At 40.6% G+C, this 20872-nt stretch overlaps 1 protein-coding gene across 1 annotated transcript; it reads left to right on the top strand.

Moving 5' to 3' along the window:
* The first annotated feature begins 6515 nt into the window (after window positions 1-6515).
* Window positions 6516-19437, top strand: epha2a (eph receptor A2 a). Its single transcript, XM_031301521.2, has 17 exons — window positions 6516-6735; window positions 7644-7711; window positions 9237-9873; window positions 13817-13972; window positions 14083-14415; window positions 14937-15064; window positions 15165-15342; window positions 15456-15558; window positions 15834-15886; window positions 15984-16109; window positions 16199-16384; window positions 16495-16556; window positions 16732-16941; window positions 17146-17295; window positions 17555-17748; window positions 18071-18226; window positions 18607-19437. Exons 1-17 carry the CDS (start codon window positions 6660-6662, stop codon window positions 18713-18715), a joined length of 2925 nt encoding a protein of 974 aa, XP_031157381.1. The 5' UTR covers window positions 6516-6659; the 3' UTR covers window positions 18716-19437.
* The last annotated feature ends 1435 nt before the right edge of the window (window positions 19438-20872 follow it).

Raw genomic sequence — 20872 nt, 5'->3', positions numbered from 1 at the left:
TCAGCACCCTCTGTATCCAGACCTACCTCAAACAAAGCAGGTGCCCCTTTGGCCAAATAACAATTGTTGTTGACCACACTGCCAGCCGCCCTTCTGCTCCTTCCTTTTCCTCTACTCAACAGTTGTGGTCGTTACAGCACAGACCTTGACTCAGCAGCTCTATGGTCCCATCTAATACACATAATGTTAATGTTAGCAGCTGTTTTTTTTGTTTTTTTTTGGGATTTTTACATAGGAGAAAAATGAACATTTAGTGGAACAGTTTGTTATAAAACAATATCACCAACAGGTCTATTTAGTATCTATTCTGGAGCTTTTAATTGTATAGCACAGTCCTTCTCAAATGCTGTTTCCACAGTCAAGAATTACCTTTCAATCTCAACTTTTAAGCCGAGAAGTCCTTAAAGGGCTCAGGAAAAGTGTGTATTTAAACATCTACAATTCACTGACAACTGGGAAAAATCCATCTGCTAAGGAAGATGGTGTGATATGATAGAAAACTCCAGAATAGCTATTAAATGGACCTGGTGGTGAGACTGTTTTCAAAGGTTAGGAATTACCTTTTCATCTCAATGTGTTTTAGTTTCAGTCCCAAATTTTAACATGGGCTACCACACACACACACACACACACACACACACACACACACACACACACACACACACACACACACACACACACACACACACTATCCACACCACTACCTTTACAGACAGCTGTAATGCCTGTGATCACCAGCCCTCCCAAGTTGGCCGGCCACTGTGAAATGTAAACAGTAAACAGGATGGAGCATCCTGTGTGTGTGCGCTTCTTTGAGTGTGTCGGTGTGTGTGTGTGTGCGCGCTTCTTTGAGTGTGTGTGTGAGGAGTGGAGTGGAGGGGAGGGGTTGGCTGCTAAAGAAGAAGAGAATGACCCCATGCAGAGCCTGCTATAGCCCAGCTGTCACTGCTATAACTTCAGACTTGAGAGACCATACCACAGGATGCAAGCTGGAGGGCCACTGTGCGTATGTGTTTATGTGTGTGTGTGTGTGTGTGTGTGTGTGTGTGTGTGTTGTCGGCCCACAGCCCCCAGGCATTCCCCACAGCCCCTGGCTTCCTTCCTCCCCTTTGTTAAGCATGCGAGGCAGACTTCGTCAAGCTGAGCACACAAACGAATGCATATGAATGTGTGCTGTCATCTTTATTAGGCCCCTTTGCCAACACCCATTACATTTAACACGGATCTTTAGTCTTTAGTGCAGGAGATTTCACTTTCAGTCATGCCCTCGTCCCCCACTCTTACTTGCCAGACGAGGAGGATTAATAGTAACCTCAGTCTAGGATAATTTTGAATACACATCCTATTACACACTAATACGAGACTGAGCAATGAACAAAGGCTGATTTTTTTTATGGTTGTTTTATTTTAACGGTGGTTTTATATTTCAGAGGGGGGACAATCTTTCTTTTGATTCTTAGTAAAATATCTGTCTATACCTGCAGTGTTCACTGCTCTTTGATGAGGTCAGTGCCAATGCAGGCAGCGATGACAGATCAGGGTGAAGCCACAAATAGACTTATGCCATGCATGTATGACTAATGCTCCGTGTTTTTAACCACATTCTCGCATTTCTTCTCTTCATAAGACAAAAACTTGTTGAAGCGTGTTCTCTCTTTTGTTTCTGAACGCTACGCCGCACACAACATAGCCCACATAGACAGCAGACACCCACCCTCAAATTCCATTGAGGAGAGGTAGTGTTTTCAGTGTGTTTAGAGGTGGCATGTGGAGCTTTTAAAAAAAACGGGATGACTGAGGACATGGAGGGAAAACACAACAATGCACAGGCTTTTCAGTCCAGACAACAGAGCACATAATGAAGAAGCTTCCACAACACCCATCCTGTTTGTGAGGAACATAAAAGCATAGTAGTTGGGCATTAGTGTAATTATTAGAGCACACAGATACTGTACAATATGTGGTTGTGTGGTTTTTCAGTTTTGGTGAGGGACTTTATCTACCTGTATTGAACTTGCAGAGATTAGGGACTTCAAATCTGACTTTCTGTTGTAGTTTATTTGTGTAAAGCTTATCAGTACATATTTCATATTGTGTCAATACAAGTACAGTAGTAAATTGAACAATGTCGTGTTTGTTGGGCTGAGATATCTTGGGTTTTTGGCGTCACATCTGATCGTTCTTGCCTTGTGTGATTTTAATGTTATCAGAAGGATTACAACCTCCTTTGTGGGTTAAAACGTCCTACCTCATAGGATTATCTCAAAAATGCAATGTCTTAGTCACGTTCCAGCTGAATCAGGACCCACATGTATGATTTTTTTTTGTCAGTGATTCAAATCCAGCTTGATTATCAGGCTAAAGTCGCCAAGTTTCTTAACTCTTGAAAATTTGACCCTGTTGGACATATGGTTATCACTGAAAAGCCATGTTTCTGCAGAAAGCTCTCCATTATTTCACTGCAAGTAGACTTTTAAATACTGTGATTTCTATAACAATACATCTCAGATGAAACCAAAATAAAATAAAAGAAGAAAAATTAAATGTACACTGGATAGTCATTTACTTAGGTGCTGTACTTCAGTACAACTTTAAGGTACTTGGAATATTTTTTTTTACCTTTATTTAACAGTTACACTTACTAGTTACTTTTCAGGTTAAATGTTTTTTTATACAAAATATATGATCATTTTACAAATGATGATGCATTGATATGGATTTAACTAGCCAACAGTATATGAAAGAGTTCAAATTAGCTCCACTTCCACAACTACAACAATAAAGTACTGTTTGTTTATATGTTATAGCATGAATAAAAATAATTCCAATGGCCTAACTAATTATTAAACACTGACACTCTATATAATGAGCACTTTTACATTTGACACTTTAAGTACATTTTGTTGCAAATACTTCTGTAATTTTGCTGAAGTAAGGCTTGTATGGAGTGTTTGCTTTTGGTTGTTATTGCTATTTTACTTAAGTAAATAAGCTGAGTACTTCTTCCACCACTGATGGTTATAGGCTATAGTCATCAAAATGTATAAAGAATGGCGTGAATCCATCATTTCTTAACAAGGGTTTTTGTTTTGGGGGGGGGCCTCGCTGAGATGGTGGAATGGTGGAAAACAGTAGGTGCACTTTATGTTGACAGTCTACAAAAAGTCCCCAGTGCTTTCAATAGTGTCCCACCTCTCTGTTTGCAGATACCACGAGAAGTGTAAGGAAAGCAGGGGGTTGTGAGGGGATCAGGGTCTGAATGACATGGCATTGCTGCCACGGACTGCTATTCACTGACCCACAAAATGCAGGCCCAGCCCCCGGTGTGAAGTACTTTTGTGTTGTCATCACCCACTGAAGCCCGGGACCAGAGGGAGGGGTGGTGGTGGGGTATTTGGGCTGATGTGAGGCCACAGTCTGCTCTTCAGCAGCACACATGCACTGTTAGGTGAATAAAAAGAAGCCTGTATTGTAATTAAAGCATTTGCATACTTGTGTGTTAGAGGGTGTTAGCCTTTGACACCTTCGAGAACTGGATGACAACAGAAACCACTTCTCAGAGTCTTAAGCATTAACACACTCGAAATAAACACCTTAGCGTACCTCAGTGTGTAAACCAATACAGAGAGGCTTGAGTGCTTAAGATGGAAGTTTCCTTCAAGTGGCAGTTCACACTCAAACCAAAGTGTGTGGGATCATTTGAAAGTGAGGGATATCTGGATCTTAAAGTGTAGTATCAGGTCTTTATGGGATTGAAAATAATTTTTTTCTTCTCAGGAGAGACATAAAACTGGAATTTGGTTACTAAACAGAACTGATATTTGAGCAATGAACAAGAAATATTTGTGGAAGCTTAAGCTGAAAAACAGTATAAAAGAGAAATATAACTTTTTTTTGCTTGAGGAATTGTGTTGAAAATGTTTCCTCTCTCACCATTTAGAGAACAAAATTTAACTTGAAATGCATCCGTTAATATATATTAAAAAAAAGACTTATTAATTCTCATTACATGAAGGTTTCTTCTTCTTTTCCTGTCCTGTTGGAATTATACTTATCATGTTAAACTACAATTTGTGTTTGTAAGCAATTGAAGTATTTGTCACTTGAAGGTCAGAAAGCCATAATTCAGCCCACACTTAACTTGTTAATCTATTATTTCACCAACATCTTTCACTCTGTCTGTTGTATGATTAATGTCCGTGTATGGTAACGTTGGACAAGACAATGTGCGCCTCTTCAGTTGATTTTTTGGGGGTTCTTTGTCAGAGTGGCTGCCTGTGTTTGGCTCTCAAATCGAGGGGCTCTTCTTTCCAAGTACACGGCGCTTCACAGAGAAGACTTGACTCTGAAATTCCTTCAGATATAGTTGCTAGGTGATGCTATTGTCAGATCTTCTTTGTGGTCACATATTCATACCCAAATTGTAAGGTTCTTTATGAGGAGTGTCTCATTAGTAGTCATATATTCATACCAGACCACCCCCTCCCACTTGACCCCTCCTTTACCAGTCGTGGGAAAGACAAGTCCTGGACGAGATGTGGAGGATTCAGACCATTATTTGGAAGACATTCAAAAAAGATTGTCCAGCTTAAACACTCTTTCATTATGAAAGTCTAGAAAAGCCAAGATATTTGTACTGTTTGAAACATTTAAAACCAGAACGTAAGATTCCAGCACAGATAAAACATCCAAGAAGGTTTCGAAATGTATATTTAAACACCAAGTGCAAATGTACCCAAGCAGGAGTAGAATGGATTATTTACATCCATTCTATTGTACAGCTTGGTGCTCTATCTTTAATTAAATTCCTATGCCATGTGCAAGACACCAACGCTACAGTTCATACAGATGCAAAGAACCTCAATGGAAGACTCAAATGAAATCTGAAAAAACTTCATTTAAAAACAAAAACAAATTTTGTCTGTAATGCTTCGTTTCAAAAATGCAGTTCAGCATTTGATAATGCAACTGAGTTCAGTTCAGTGTATTGCCTCACATTCTCCTTGCAGCCAGGTCCATGAAAACATGTATATTAACTCTAATACAATCCACAAAAGTAGGCCTATATGTAAAACAAAAGCACAAGACACAAGTTTTAAAAAATACTATATTTCTTCACCATGAGAAAATCATATAAAGCTTTACTGCGGAACTTTTTGATATTATTGAACGTCCGTTACATTCAAGCCATTGCCAAATGAGTTGCTACAAAGCTTATTAAGACTATCAGCTCTACACAACTCTCTCTGTATTTCTCAGTATGGCTATGTTCAGAAGATTGTGTCGTCCGGCGACTTTCCTGCACAGAAGCTCGAGTGAATTCCTCATGGGGGCGACAGAAATTATGTACTATAGCAGAAACTATGCATAGCTTTAAAATGCTTAATATTTATTTTAATATTGTAATAATATATATATATATATATATATATATATATATATATATATATATATATATATATATATATATATTTAATATTTTAATCAAGTTTTAAACTATTGTACTGGTTACTAGTGGTGGAGAGTAACTACATATATTTAGGTACAATTTTGTGGTACTTGAATTTTACTTTCCATTCGCATTTTAGTACTGTAGCATTCTTAATTTAGAGTTGGGGTTCTTTACAAATGTAGGTACTTTATGCTTGTATCCCACTTTATATTTCAATGGGAAATATTATGTTTTACACCACAAAATGTATTTCTTGCATATTGTCATAGTTGTAGGCTACTATACTAGTTACTCTGCAGAATAATATTTTATTTAGAAAACTGACGATCAATTGCTAAAGAATGATGAATTGATTTACATCAAACTACCCAAAAGTATGTGAAGTACTTAGAATTAGCTCCACTTCACTAATGCTAGATACAATGCATATAGTAGCCTAATAAAATCTATTAGGCCCATGTGTTTTTAGCTAAGTCATTTTTTATTTGAGTGTTACACTGTGGTAGTACAACTTTTAGTAAAGGATCTAAGTCTACCACTGATTAAATATAATGATATACTCTGGGATGGTTCATTTGCATAATAAAAACTTGAACATTGTGCTGATAGCCGCTACTGTAGCCTACATTTACTTTAATAGTAAAACGCTTAAACGCTGGTTTACATTGGGGTATTTCTACTTTTACCTAAGTAATCTGTGTACTTCTTCCATCACAGCTTGACACACTTGCAAAATGTTTAAACAATTAGGCTACTTAATCTTTTGCATTTAGCTTTTGTTGTTGTTAACATGAGTTAGCTGGACTTTATGTGTGGTATGTAGAATACACATAGAGTTTGATTTGACATTGATTTATTAATTAAATACAATATCGATGTATTAATTAAGCAAACATTTAAAAAAAAATCAATACAATTGTTAATAGTTAATTTTAGTTTAGTTAATGAAGGCCTACATCCTTGTCAATGAAACAGGTGCGGTCGAACAGGTCTGGCCCCGCCCCCTCATTACCATATTCGGAGAACACATTCCAACGCGCGCGGGGCGGGGCGATGACGCCACCTGTTTCTCAATGGGCTGCGTGCTCGTGCTCACTCAGCCAGTAGAGTGAAATATTTGGAGAAGTGGATTCAGTGAGACAGACGGAGGAGAGAAGAGAGACTTTGGGATATAAAACCACGACTTATATAAAGTTTGTATGGAATCATGGAGCTCCGTCGGGTTAACTTGTTCTTGTTTTTATTCATCAGTCAAGTATTTATCAGCCTCCAGTCGAAAGAACGTAAGTACTTTTTCACAAGTTGTGTAAAAAGAAATAAAAGTGTAGCCTAGCTTAACCGCACATCGTGAGTCAGGAGGTTGGAATTTGATAGCCTGCTTTTAAGTTTTACTTCTGTTTTAAATTTTTAGTCAAAATTGCTTAGCCATTTGGCTATAAACGTTTTTTTCTGTTTTTGTTTAATTCTGTAGCCTACATAAAACATAATATGCCTAACTATAGTTTGGTAAATGCCTCTTTTAATCCCTTTACTATTTGAATGTTGTCTGAACTAGAATAGTTTAAACGATGAAAGAGATCGGGTTATCACTTTTTTAAATATGCATCAGTTTTTTTTTGAGTGAATTACTTATTTGTTTTTACTGGCCTTTGTCAATTTAGGGTTAAAGGGCACCTGTGAGATGCCTTAACATGTCAGACGATTTGTTTCACTTGTGGTGCAGATTCATGTACTTCTCTCGTCATGGCAATTGAACTGCCCACGCCTTTCTCAGACATTATTAGTCCTGTATCGTGGACCTGGAGGACACGGTCAATGAAGTTCTGAATCAGACCGACATGCTTGATTAGACTGTCAAAGCATGGCTGGCATGTGCTCCCCATAAAGCTGTTGGCCCCGAAGATCAAGTCACAGAATTTAATTGTACTGTCAAATCAGTCATTTTATGATTATTTAACAGCCTTCTAAACAAATAAAAATATACAGCCTACACTGTTTGGGCCAGAGGTGTATTAGGTCTGCAAAACATGTATTTATATATATATATATATATATATATATATATATATATATATATATATATATATATATATATATATATATATATATATATATATATGCGCATCAGGTGTCATTAGTTTCTTCTATGTTTGTTGTAACTATGTCATATGTTTTCTGTTTGTTTCTGTAGAAGTATTGCTGGATATGAGAGCTTCAGGATCCGAGTTGGGATGGTTGACGTTGCCATTTGAGAACGGAGTGAGTATTTATACCTCAACAGGCATTTTTAAGACTTCAGGTTCAAGACTTGAAACTTTCTTTCGCTGAGTAAGACAACAAATGGAAAAAAAGGCAGCTGAAGATTAGTCTATGTGAGAAATTGAATAATATTTAGCAACCATAACATAAGGGCCTCTTTCTGCTCATTCACTCTATTCTATACTAAAAAAAGCTCTTTGGGAGAAATGGATGAGTGGCAGCACAGTGAGGTTTGGCAGAGCTCAGCTAGTCTTGTGTTAACACTACCCTTTCATGAAGAACTTGATGAATGCCATTAAAATGTCATGGTTTAACCTACATTTAAATTTACAGTATTGATGTACATTTTACACAGTTGCGGGAGGTTGTTTTTTATTCCAACACTAAACCATAAAACAGCATTTTTAGGATTTCCCTGTGATTCTTCTCAGAATTTAGAAATAACAGCAGCAAGATGATCTGTCCAGTTGTGGGAAGACATAAGTAAAAGAGAAACAAAAACTGGTCCATGTGTGGAGAACCATCCCTCTATCTATAGTTCAGTGGCTTTCCATCTAAAAAAAGCCACAGGACATGGCCACTTCCACTGTGGGCCGCGTTTCTTCTTACATTCTCAAAGATCTAAGGTTCTTGTTTTATCAGATAGGATTTCCCCTTGTCCATCAAGCTCTGCTTTGTTCTAATCCAACTTTCCCACACTGTACTTAAATTTATAACATGTTATGTTGTACCAGGGATGACTATTTGCAATATGTGGTCGTGGCTTCAGCGTAAAAAAAGTATTTAAACGGTTTATTTTCTAAATGCAGTGTAACCTGTCTAAGTGGACGATTGAAGTTTGGATAGTAATTATTAATTGCCGGAAATGCAGTATTTAATTTGGCCAAAATACAGAGGAGCTACGATGTGAAAATCACTGACTTAAATGATTGACGATGCCTCTCTTTGAATCAATGGCAATGTTTTTGCTTCTATTTTCTAACAACTGGTCAAGTTAAGCATTGATTTATTCCTTGAAACACACCAGTACTGCTAACACATGAGGTGTTACATTTTAATGTTAAATGGAGGCTTTTAATCTTTCTGCTCGTCATTGCTTCCCTGTCTTAAAAAAGTCTTAATTGCTGCCACTGTGCTTATGAAACTCATTTAACTGCCATAAATGTTGGTTGGTAGTCTACAGTAGTATTTGCTGGATTTGTGTGCGTCTTACACACATAGCACCCTTGTGTTTTAGTGGAAAACCACACACGTCGTGAGTAAAGCACATGTCCAGGCCAATAATCTTAATTTGTGGAAAAAAAGCTCCAGCTCACTTCTGCACTTTATGTGTTTCTCAGTCAGCATGAAAGAAGAGGTGTCTCAACAATAAAACGGGTTCTGAGCAAGAACAAAGCCTGTGAAGCCTGTACTTATTCCCTGAAAATCTACTGTTTCTCCTTTTAATTATTATAGCTTGGTAACGGTGACTTTTGCCCCTTAAACTAATCCCTCTCCTCTTTCTTTATTTTTTTCTGTTCTATAGTGGGAGATAGTCCAGACGGTGGTGAACGGCTCACTTTTCTATACCTACAGTGTTTGCAGCATAGACTCTACTGAACAGGACAACTGGTTACGCACAACATTCATCCAGCGTCGCCCGGGGACGACACGAGTCTCTGTGGAGCTCCGTTTTATTGTGCGAGACTGCAACACTTTTGATGGCGCTTCCGTCGCCTGCAAAGAAACCTTCAACCTTTTCATCTCGGAGGCTGATGCCGACGTGGGCACCAACTTCCGCAAAGGCCAGTTCCGCAAAGTGGCCACCATCGCTCCTGATGAGGTCACGCGGGGACGCTTGCTGAAGGTCAACACAGAGACGAAGACCATGGGGCCACTGTCTAGGAAGGGCTTTTACCTGGCTTTTCAGGACATGGGCGCTTGTGTGGCGCTGCTGTCTGTCAGAGTGTACTACAAGACATGTCCGTCCACAGTGCAGAGCTTGGCGGCCTTCCCGGAGACGGTGGCGGATGCTCTCAGGGAGGTGGAGGGAGCCTGTGTGGAGAATGCCGTCAGTCAGGCCACCCCACGCATCTACTGTACAGCTGAGGGTGAATGGGTGGTTCCTGTGGGCCAGTGCCAGTGTCTCGCCGGCTATGAAACCACTGGAGACTCCTGCCAAGGTAAACACACTGCCAGAAATATGCCACGCACTCAACTGAGACGTGTTTGCGTTGCCAGGGGAGTTGTAGTAAATTAAACTCTTCCAGCCACTACTTTGGCAAAGTGTGAGGAATGAGCGCAGAGGAATGTTAATTATGTCTGGTTTGTTTGGAAATCTTTCACAAAAACACTCTATCTCTGTCATATGATATCTGTGTTGAAGTGGGTCAGGTACAGCAGATGTCTAAACCTGTTTGTTTTGTTTGGATTTTACGGCAACCACAGATTGCTCAATGTGATATAGATAGTCTCCCGTCAATGCCTCATCTCTTTACCTGTTGGCCAATAGCTCATTCTCTCCACTGCCATTTTCTCAGGACTCAGGAATGGGGCTGGGCTGAGGTTTTATGGCTAGGGCGATGGCTGGAGGTGATAATGTACAGTACAAGAAGCTGTGTCCCAATTCCACAATTCACTGCTCAATAGAAAGTTCAAGAGCTAATTAAAGCTCAAAAAAAGTTTAAACTAAAATAATTGAGTGTTAAATCTTTGTGAAAATATTTAGCTTTTTCTTTTTCTAGATTTCAAGTTTACAGCACCTTTCCAAAATAGCAAAGTACATTCATTTCTTGTATACAAACCGCACATGCCGTGTACTATGAAGATTAGTGCATATCACATAATGTAGTATTGGCATGTAGTATGAAATAAGGAAAATGTTCTTCTTTAAAATGACATGAGGGCACACTTTTAAACAATTCAGATAATTATAGGCAGGTAGTTTAATAGTAACTATCTGCCTATTAGTAAAAAACAAATATACATATAAATTGAAAGCTAATAGCAATTTGGGAACAAACTGTTAAAGGTTTAAGCTTTTGTCTATTCATATGAGTGACACCCATAATAAGGTTAAGTATACAAAAACTTTGCAGTATGTACTGCCCTCAAGAAAGACCTGTGAGTACATCTAAAAAACAAATAGATGTGTACAGTAAAAGACATAACTGCAGCGCTCATACTGTATGTGCTCCTACTTTTTGTGTGGAATTTGTCTTTGGCTTTTCTCGGGTGTGGTGTGTTGAGCTGTCAGGAGGAAACGTGGGAGGAGAGAGGGTACAGAGAGAAGAGGAAGGAGGGAGGAAGGGCACAGTATGCTGCGGGGACTTCTGAAAGGAATTCTTTCACCCTCGCGTCACCTGCTCCACTGATTGACTAAAGGAAGGGGCCGTGTGAATGTGTCAGAATAACTACCTGAGTGGTGCGTCTTCTCTTTGCATGTATTTATTTTGCGCCAGTTGCTAGGGCGACAGGAACCACAGATTACAGGGATGGGGCCGACACGCCTATGAGGTTGGACTGAGTCAGGCTGCGGTTTATGACTCCTGATGGTCCGAGTCACCTTGACTGGCAGAGTTTGGTTTCCTATAAAACAGCTTCGACCAGCTTAAAGAATTGAGCGATTTGTTGGGAACTATTTTGATAATTGAGTCATTGTTTAAGTCCTTTTTTCTAAAAAAAAAAAAAAAAAAAAAAAAAAAGAAGAAAGAAAGAAAAAAGATTTGATTCTAGTTTTTCAATTATCAGGATTATCTGTGTTTTCATATGCTTATATCTCTAAATCTTTTGGACTGTTGTTCAACACATTTGAATGCGTCACTTTGGGCTTTAGAAAGTTATGACAATAACTTCACTATTTCGTGGCTTTACATAGACCAAACGAATAATCCATTAGTTGTAAGATTAGGCTAATGGTTAATGGAAATTATCGTTAGTTGCAGCCCTGCATACCATTGATAGATAAGTACAGTGCTTCAAGAGTGAGTGAGTCTTGTACTGAGGTTGTAAAAATGAAGACAGATTAAACAAAGGAAGGAGGGGAGGAAGTCATGGCAGAGGAATGTTTCAGTCTTTGAGGTTTCTGACCACAGGTGGACTCTGAGCCGAGCACCTGAAGTGGAAGTTATAAGAGGAAGACAGGAAATATTTATGATTTGGGGGGGGGGGTGAAGTGTAATTCCAAAGTCTGGAGGATGACCTCAGTATAAGGATGCAGGAAACATGTTTTATTACATAGGTTTTAAACACAATTATTATGCTCTTCTTTGTTCCAACTCATTTCCATTTCACTAGAGAGAGTGATATCCTTAGCCTGCATGTGCATTCCACTGAAGAGCACAACTGTTGTGGGAAAAGGAAGTAAAGCGAGATGAGGAGGAATGCTGACTGACACAAATAAGAAGGTTGTCCTTGGTCGGAGTCGGAGGGTGGGGAGTCAGTCGACAGTTGGTCCATGAGGGTGGTTAGTTTGAGGGTGGTGCTTAGTTAGGTGTGGAGTGTAATTTAGTCAAGAGGATTAGTAGAGCAACAGGACAGCTGTTAACCAATGACATACCCCGCTTTTCCTCCATTTGCTCTTTCATCCGGTTGTTAACACGCGCAACGAGCTCCCTAATCCATGTTCCCACTCGTTAGAACAATGGGCCGACACAAAGAGCACGAAACAGATTCAATTAACAGATGCACCGGTGCGGAACATAAGTCCTTTTCATATGTGTGTCGTAGTCAAAAAGGAGCGTGGGACAATTAGAAGAACAATTTCCATCAAGATGGGAAAATAGGAGTTGGTTGAATGAAAGTTTTAGATCAAATGAAAATGATATTGGATTAACAAAATGATGCTAAAAACTCCCAAAGTAATCGTAAACCATCGTTTCCAAAGTTTGCATTAACAATGTTTGTTTTCAGCACCCATGTCGCCATTTACGAGCTCTATAATGAGTAAAGCAACATATTTACGGCACCACTCTGTCCAATCTCAGAGACAATAGATGAATAGGGCTGGACTTTCTTTGGTACGTGACAGAGGTCCTGCTGCTGCAGCTCAAGAAGAAATGGGCTGGCCCCCTTTTCTTATACTGAAAGGCCTCCGCTACACCCCCACTGCCGCCAAGTGACTCCCCAGAGAGAACTTCTGTTGGTGCTCCAGACCTTTAACCCCATCCCCCATCCATCCATTCATCTTTATCCCTCCTACTCAAACCCAACCTGCTCCTTCTCCTCCATTGCGGCAATACTTGGAGTGCAAAGGTCCTTCTGCCTGAATGGCAAAGTAACGCAACCACGTCTTAAATCCAGGGTTCACTCGACCTCATCTCAACGGCCACCAGCACAGGGGCCAGATGAAAGGCTCCTCCCTAGGGAGACAGCAGAATGAAAGCAGAGAGAGGAGATCTTACATAAGATCCGTTCTTTTACTGTGCTGGAGCCCTTTATCACCCCAGAAAGTATGTGCGTCTGTTTCCATAAACATACTGAAAATCATACTCGTCTCCCAGCAGCTTTTCCTCTTTCCTGATTCTCTCGTCTTCTAACTATTCAACCTTGGATGCTGTAATTTGCGACTGGTGTCGGGGGTTAGCGGAAGGAAGGAAGAAAGGGAGGAAACATCAGCCTCAGACTGAATTGCAGCTTGTGCGCTCTGGTTTCTGTCCACTCTGCACGTTCATTAACCTCCCATGCCCTGGAAGGCTGTTTATCTGTGTGCTGAAATGTCCATCTCAACTCTCTACCCGTGTCCAAGGTGCCATTTCCTTTGGCAAAAACAGATATATTATCTGCCAGAGAATATGAGCTGGGAGTTCACAGGGGAAAGGCAGATCAGATCACCTGGTGTCATCCGGTTGACACTGGCAGTGTGACCTGAGATTAGGCCTTCAGGCGAAAAAGGCGAATGGAGGCAGGTCGTCTGGGAAATCCCTCTTTCATTCCTCTGGAATACAAAGCCTCGGTGATTATAGGTTACTCACAACAAATGCTTCCTGTCGGTTGGAACGGGCTGGTATTACAAAGACTGCTTCATTGTTTGCATTTAGATCAGTCATTTCTTCCTGTGTTTGTCTGTTTCACAGTTCCTCCTAATGTCAAGCTTAAACCAACACACACCTTCTTTCTCTCACACAGCATGCAAACCAGGCTACTTCAAGCCATCTGTATCGAGTGAGTTATGTCAGGTTTGTCCTGATAACACTAAGCCCTCCGCAGCCGGCGCAACCGAATGCCAATGTGAGGAAGGTTTCTTCCGCTCCCCTTCGGACCCTCCTACGTCACCCTGCTCTGGTAACAACCACACTCACTGTCATATTACCGACAAAGTAAACTTTTAGCTCATTACAGGCAGGTCAAGAAGATCAGGCTAACTGGTCTGTGTCATGTACTTTCTCCCCAAGCTCCACCCAGTGCTCCTCGTGACCTGACCGCCACCACCCTGTCATCAGAGGGCCGGCTGCAGCTGTCCTGGAGCCCGCCGCTGGTGACCGGGGGCCGCAGAGACCTCACCTACAGTGTGGTGTGCGAGCACTGCGACGGGGGCTCGTGTGTCCCCTGCGGCGAGAAGATCCGTTTTGAGCCAGGACCTGCAGACCTGCAGGACTCCACGGTCGTCGTTAGTGACCTAGATTCTCATCTGAACTACACGTTCACAGTGGAGGCTCACAGCGGCGTGTCCCAGTTCGGTACTGACCGGCCCATCGCAATAATCACCACTGCTCTGGACTATACAGGTGAGCTCGGTCACATGAAAAGCTTTTTTTTTATCCACAGACCCAACTGCTGTATGTGTGATAATGATAATTGTGAAATCAAGCAAAACCTTTTTAAAACCCAATATGTAGAAACGTATTGAAGTGGTTGTCCTTCCCCTTGCCACAAACTGAACCTGTACATGGCAGTATACATACAACTTCATTATTTTTCTTTAGTGTATTTCTCAAGAAATGTCATGTTTTATATGCATTTCTCTTGAAATTAGGAGAAGTCAGGAAGTATGAAGGTGATAAAACTATTTGAATGCTTTTTTGAGATGTTAAAGAGGGTCTGTTGTCTCCAGACATTTTTAGACATTTGATTTTTTTATTGTATTTGTCAGTAAAAACTATTGTACAAAAAGAAGGCCTTACTACACAAAGAGGAATTCAGTGTGACCCACTAAATCCCAAAGGCTTCCATTTCCAAACGTCCTTTTCCAAAGACTATGATTAGTCTCTAACCATTATTTTGCTTTCTGTCTCTCACCGACCGTTAGATCCCCCCAAGGTGACGTTGATCCATCTGGATGATCGCGGCCCCACCAGTCTGTCTCTGTCCTGGACTCTGTCTCGCAGGCCTCCAGCCCACATCAATCACCGCTATGAGCTTATGTACCGCAGAAAAGTAAGACAGAGTGCTTTGTGCTCTTTTGCCTCTCCTTCCCTCGTTCAAAGTTGTAAATTATTCCAACCTCATTCTAATCCACCCACTTTCCTCTTCGCAGGACGACGAGGGCGAGCGCGATGTGACCACCTACACAGTCCTGATTTTGGAGAAAAGTTCCGTCCAGATAAATGACCTCACCCCAGACACTACTTACATGTTCAGAGTTCAGGCACTGAGTCCTGAAGGACACCCCGGCAGCTACAGTGTGGAGCACGAGTTCCTAACTTCCCCATTAGGTACCAGCTAAATCTACAGAAGATGAAACAATTTTCTCAAATGTCTCTCTGTATGAACTTTTATTTCGCACACTTGAGTTGATAAAATGTTTCTCTTTCTGTGATTTGCGCAGCTGAGTCTCAGATCCAGAACAACTCGGCCATGGTGATGGGAGCTGTAGTCGGAGTAGCAGTTATTCTTCTCGTTGTGGTGGCCGTTCTGCTGCTGCGTAGACGGTTGGTAACAACATGCTTCATATCCACATCCAACGCCTGTCATTCAGATAAATGTTATCTACACACCTACAAACTGTGTGATTATGTGCCACAAGCTCCAGTAAATTAAAGATATTCTGTTATGACGGCTGAGGGAGGGTTTATCAGTAATAGCTGGTGCTGCTATTGAATACAGCCTTGGTCTTTTTCAGCAGAGACTGACCTGCAATTACTAAAAAGCCAGTCTGTATTCTGTTTAGTCCTTTTAGTAATGATTCTTCTTGTGTTCCTCTCAGAAGACTGAGCTCTCGTGGCAGGGGAGGAGCTGAAGATCCCTACTTCGCAACAGGTTAGAAAACCATTCTGTACATGCAATAAAAATAATAATAACAGTTCATTAAGTCATTATTTAGCCTAACAAACTGGACATTATTTCCTCTCCTTAGATCAGCTCAAGCCTCTGAAGACTTACATTGATCCACACATGTATGAGGACCCTAACATTGCCATCCAGAAGTTTGTCACCGAAATTGACCCCAGTGCCATTAGCAAACAAAAAGTCATCGGTGTTGGTAAGTGTTTTAAATCACCGGTCTTCCATGTAATAAAATGTTAGAGCACAGTTTCTAACGTTTCCTCGTGCTGTCCGTCCGCCAATCAGGAGAGTTCGGGGAAGTGTTTTGGGGCGTGATGAAGACTCCCAGGCGAGGGGAGGTGGCCGTCGCGATCAAGACCCTGAAGCCGGGGTACTCGGAGAAACAGAGGCAGGACTTCTTGAGCGAGGCCAGCATCATGGGTCAGTTCTCGCACCCGAATATCATCCGCCTGGAGGGAGTTGTCACCAAATGTGAGTTGATAACCTCAGAGAGAAGCCAAACAATTCTTCTCAACTTATTTGAATCCACTTCTTGTACACTTTTCTTTCACTAAACATAATGTTTTGTTTTAAATTTTCAGTCAAGCATGCCATGATAGTGACTGAATACATGGAGAACGGAGCTCTTGACACATATCTGAAGGTAGGTGCATGCATTTAGTCAAGGAAGGTCAAATGACTTGAGCTTCAGACACTTCAACTTGATATTATGTATATATATATATATATATATATATATATATATATATATATATATATATATATATATATATATATATATATATATATATAATGTGTGTGTATTTTTCCCTTTTTAGGACCGTGATGGAGAGATTTCGTCATATCAGCTCGTGGGGATGCTGCGTGGAATAGCTGCTGGCATGAAATACCTCGCCGATATGAACTACGTTCACCGGGACCTGGCAGCAAGAAACGTTCTGGTTAACAACAACCTGGAGTGTAAAGTGTCTGATTTTGGGCTTTCACGTGTGCTGGAGGATGATGCTGAGGGCACATACACAACAAGAGTAAGTCTAACAGCTACATTTCACAGCCTAAAAGCATAAAGTGAACAACCCTTTTTCTTTTCTTTTTTTTCTAGTGACAAATGCCAGACTGTTAATGATATTTTCACTCTCAAGTGTCCAATCTAAAGTGTTGGTCTTTCAGCGCCTTGTGTTTCCCCTCCCTTCACCCATTAATATGATTTGTTAATGTTTCTCTTCTGTCAGGGAGGTAAAATCCCCATCCGCTGGACGGCCCCCGAGGCCATCGCTTACAGGAAATTCACTTCAGCTAGCGACGTGTGGAGCTTCGGCATCGTCATGTGGGAAGTCATGGCATTTGGAGAACGGCCCTACTGGAACATGAGCAACCATGAGGTATGTTTCAGATATCATGTTGTCTTTCTAGCTCTTACAGTTGAGCCTGTGTAGGTCAAACTTTAATGTGTATAACCACTGAGTCTGTGCTAGGGTCGGTGGTGATAGAAAGCTGCCTGACATGCAGAGTAGTTTCCCACCATCCTCTTCAAATGAACTCTTACTGTCAACATACGAACACAGCAGTTTTTCAGACCGAGTCTGTCACTACACTCATAAATATACTTCAGATCTAAGCACTGCTTTCATTCTTCCTCAGGTCATGAAGGCTATCAACGAGGCCTTCAGGCTTCCTGCTCCAATGGACTGCCCCTCCGCTATCAACCAGCTCATGCTGCAGTGTTGGCAGAACGACCGCTCCAAACGACCTCGCTTCTCGGACATCGTCAACATTTTGGACAAACTGCTCCAAAGCCCAGAGTCTTTGAAAACCATCGCTGACTTTGATCCACGGTATGAACTATATATACAAGTCCAAATCAAGTCCATAAACAAAATACATTACATACAGTTAATCATATAGTTACTGAAACATATCCCCCTCTCAAAGGCATGAGCTCCTTCCTGGTATGAACAATATTTTTTATTAAAGTTCATGATTTGGTAACAAAGTGAAAGAGACAAAATTAGAAGAACTACTATAAAAGAAACTAATCTTCTTGGGAGTATAATGAATTCTGTGGAGAATTACACAACCCGATTACCTAACAATTACACATCTTCACGTGCACTCCGTGTACATAATGTAATCCAAAATCGACGTTGTTCCCCGCAGCGTGTCCATCCGCCTGCCCAGCACCAGCGGCTGTGACGGCACTATGTTCAGGTCGGTGCCCGAGTGGCTGGAGTCCATCAAAATGAACCAGTACAGCGATAGCTTCGCCCGCGCTGGGATCACGACCATGGAGCAGGTGCTCGCCTTGAGGCATGAGTAAGTGCACACATGGCACAGGTGCAGCTCTGCCTCACTGCGCTGATTCATCTGGCACCATGCCACAATGTTGTAGTAACACAGAGAAAGCATTCAGCTCTCAGCATGAACATTTGTTATCCAGTTTGTGAATGCAGAAATACTCTACTCCGCCTATGCCCATGTCATTCCTGTCATTCTACTGCCATAACTTCTACAGCAGTGGTCTTTTTTTAATCTGATGTACCCCCACAGCTCAGTCAGATAAACAAGATATTTCAAGAGTTGATCCACAACTTTTAGCTCACTATTTGAATTGGTAATTCATTAGAGAGCGTCCATATTGGTTTTTTTTTTTTTTTAGCCCACTGAAAATTGTATCATTTATCTTGTCCTTTCAGAGACATCAGGAATATTGGAGTTCGGTTGCCCGGTCACATGAAGAGGATAGCATACAGCATCCTGGGACTGAAAGACGAGACAAGCTCCCTCAGCGTGTTTAGTGTGTGATCTAAGCATTCCTCCATATCAAAGTGCACTGACCGACCACGCCATTTCACTCACGCACGAGGAGGACTGAAGTTGGGGGGGGGGGGTGAAACTGAGCTACACTGCAGGGTTTTTTTGTGGCGCGACTAAAGAGGACCCTCCAAGCCACTCAGAAGGACTGAGATCAAAAACACTTATGTACTTTATAATAACAGAAGACAAATAATTTATCTTTATGTAAAAATGTTTTATATGTTGAACATAAACAACTTGTGTGATGTAGTAAATAAAACAATTATAAAAGTAAGTGCAAAATGTGAGACAATGTGAGAGTGCTTGGTGTGTATTCACTGAATGACTGACATATTTAATGCTCTTTATGATTAAGGGTGTTTTCTTCCAAGCACTCACTTTATCCTGCCAGTGTTTCTGGATCCTTAAATCTGTTTGTTTTTCTACATTTTGTTATGATCAATGAGACTTATTACATTTGGAATGATTATTCCACTCAGGGCAAAGAATCACACATTCTTATGTTTTGTAGTTAGTCCCTGCATCCCATGATGCATTTTCTTCAAGTCTTTTGTTTGTTTACATCATGTCTTATTACAACTGTCCATTTTTATTTAATATTTATTTTATTTTGTATTTATGTCATTTGTTACGTAAGAAATAACTGATCTGGTGCATATTTGTCAGGCAGTGTATTTTTGTGTTTAAATAAAATCAATGTTTCCTTGTGACTGGATTACTTTCTTGTACTTAGTAGTCAACAAGTATTTGTTTTTAATTGGTCCAGACTGAAATATCTCAAATATCTCATCTTGACATAAACTTTGGAACAGACATTTATGGTTCCCAGAGGATGAACCCCACTGGCTTTGGTGATCCCCTGACTCTTTAGCGCCAGCTTGTCAACTATTGGATGGATTGCCATAAAATGTTACAGACATGTACAGTCTTTGTGAGCTTTGGTGATCCCTGACTTTTCATCTAGCACCATCGTCAGGTTAAAAATGTAATTTGTGCATTACTTTGGTTTATGACCAAATACTTGTGCTCATTATCAGCTATTACGTGAAACTAGGATGGTTAACAGTGATGAAAACACTGATGATGTACAGTATATGACACCCAGTAGCTACAATTGAATTACTTCAAGCCTAAAAGTTCAGAAAAAATAAAAACTATATACCTTACTTCTTTACGGAAGAGGATTAGGGCCACGTTTTGAGTTTAATCTCAGAATTCTGACTTCATTTTTAGAATTCTGAGATTATTTTTTCTTTTCTGAAAAAAAAATTCTGACTTTAACATCAAAACTCAAATACAATTTTGACATGCCGCCCTAATCCTATTCCGTACATCTTTCTGGCTCACTTTTCATGTATTTGCTCACTCAACATAGATATACATGTGACCTAATATAATGAGCTTTTTGCTTACACCAACCTCTCACAAATAAACTATGCAATACTGCCACATATAGCTCTTAACACTTCCCTGCTCAAAACATGATGAACTCTTCTGACATAGGCTGTTTAGGGCCTTTCTTCGAACACCACCCTCTGGCCAGTTATTACGTTTACTTCACCACAACTGGTGCAAATCAAAAACAAATTTCAGACCTCAACTTTTATCTATCTTAACAGTTTGGTTTTCTTTACAATTTAGCACTTCAGCCTCACAGAGCTTGTTTTGGTAATGCCTGTCATCCAGACGTAGTTGATCAACCTCAGTGACTTTGCCACGGTGGAGCAGAATGTCACACCTACACACAACTTTGCTTCATCATTTCACAGTCACTCAAGGTTTTCACTGAAAATGAATTAGTACAGTGTCATTTCCATGACAAATCCTACTGATTTAGCCCAATTTTAAAAAGCCCAATTAAATTTGATCTCAAAGTTACTTTATTGCTTCATATTGACACTTTTAGCTGTGAATGACAATATCAATATCGCACCTGATAATTATAGCTTATTCCTTCACAAAGAAACAGCTCCACGCCCTTTCTCACACACAACCACAAAGACTCATATGCTGCCAGTCTGGGGTGTGGCTAGACATTTTGGACCTTCTGACAACAGTTCAACAACCGTTCTAACACACTGAATATCTACAATCCGTGTTATGTTCCACTGCAGCTGAATCTCACCCCACACACACACACCCACA

Source organism: Sander lucioperca, chromosome 6, assembly GCF_008315115.2.
Source record: "Sander lucioperca isolate FBNREF2018 chromosome 6, SLUC_FBN_1.2, whole genome shotgun sequence".
Lineage (NCBI taxonomy): Eukaryota > Metazoa > Chordata > Actinopteri > Perciformes > Percidae > Sander > Sander lucioperca.
Note: the sequence above shows the minus strand (reverse complement) of the source record. Positions and strands in the feature narration are given on the sequence as shown.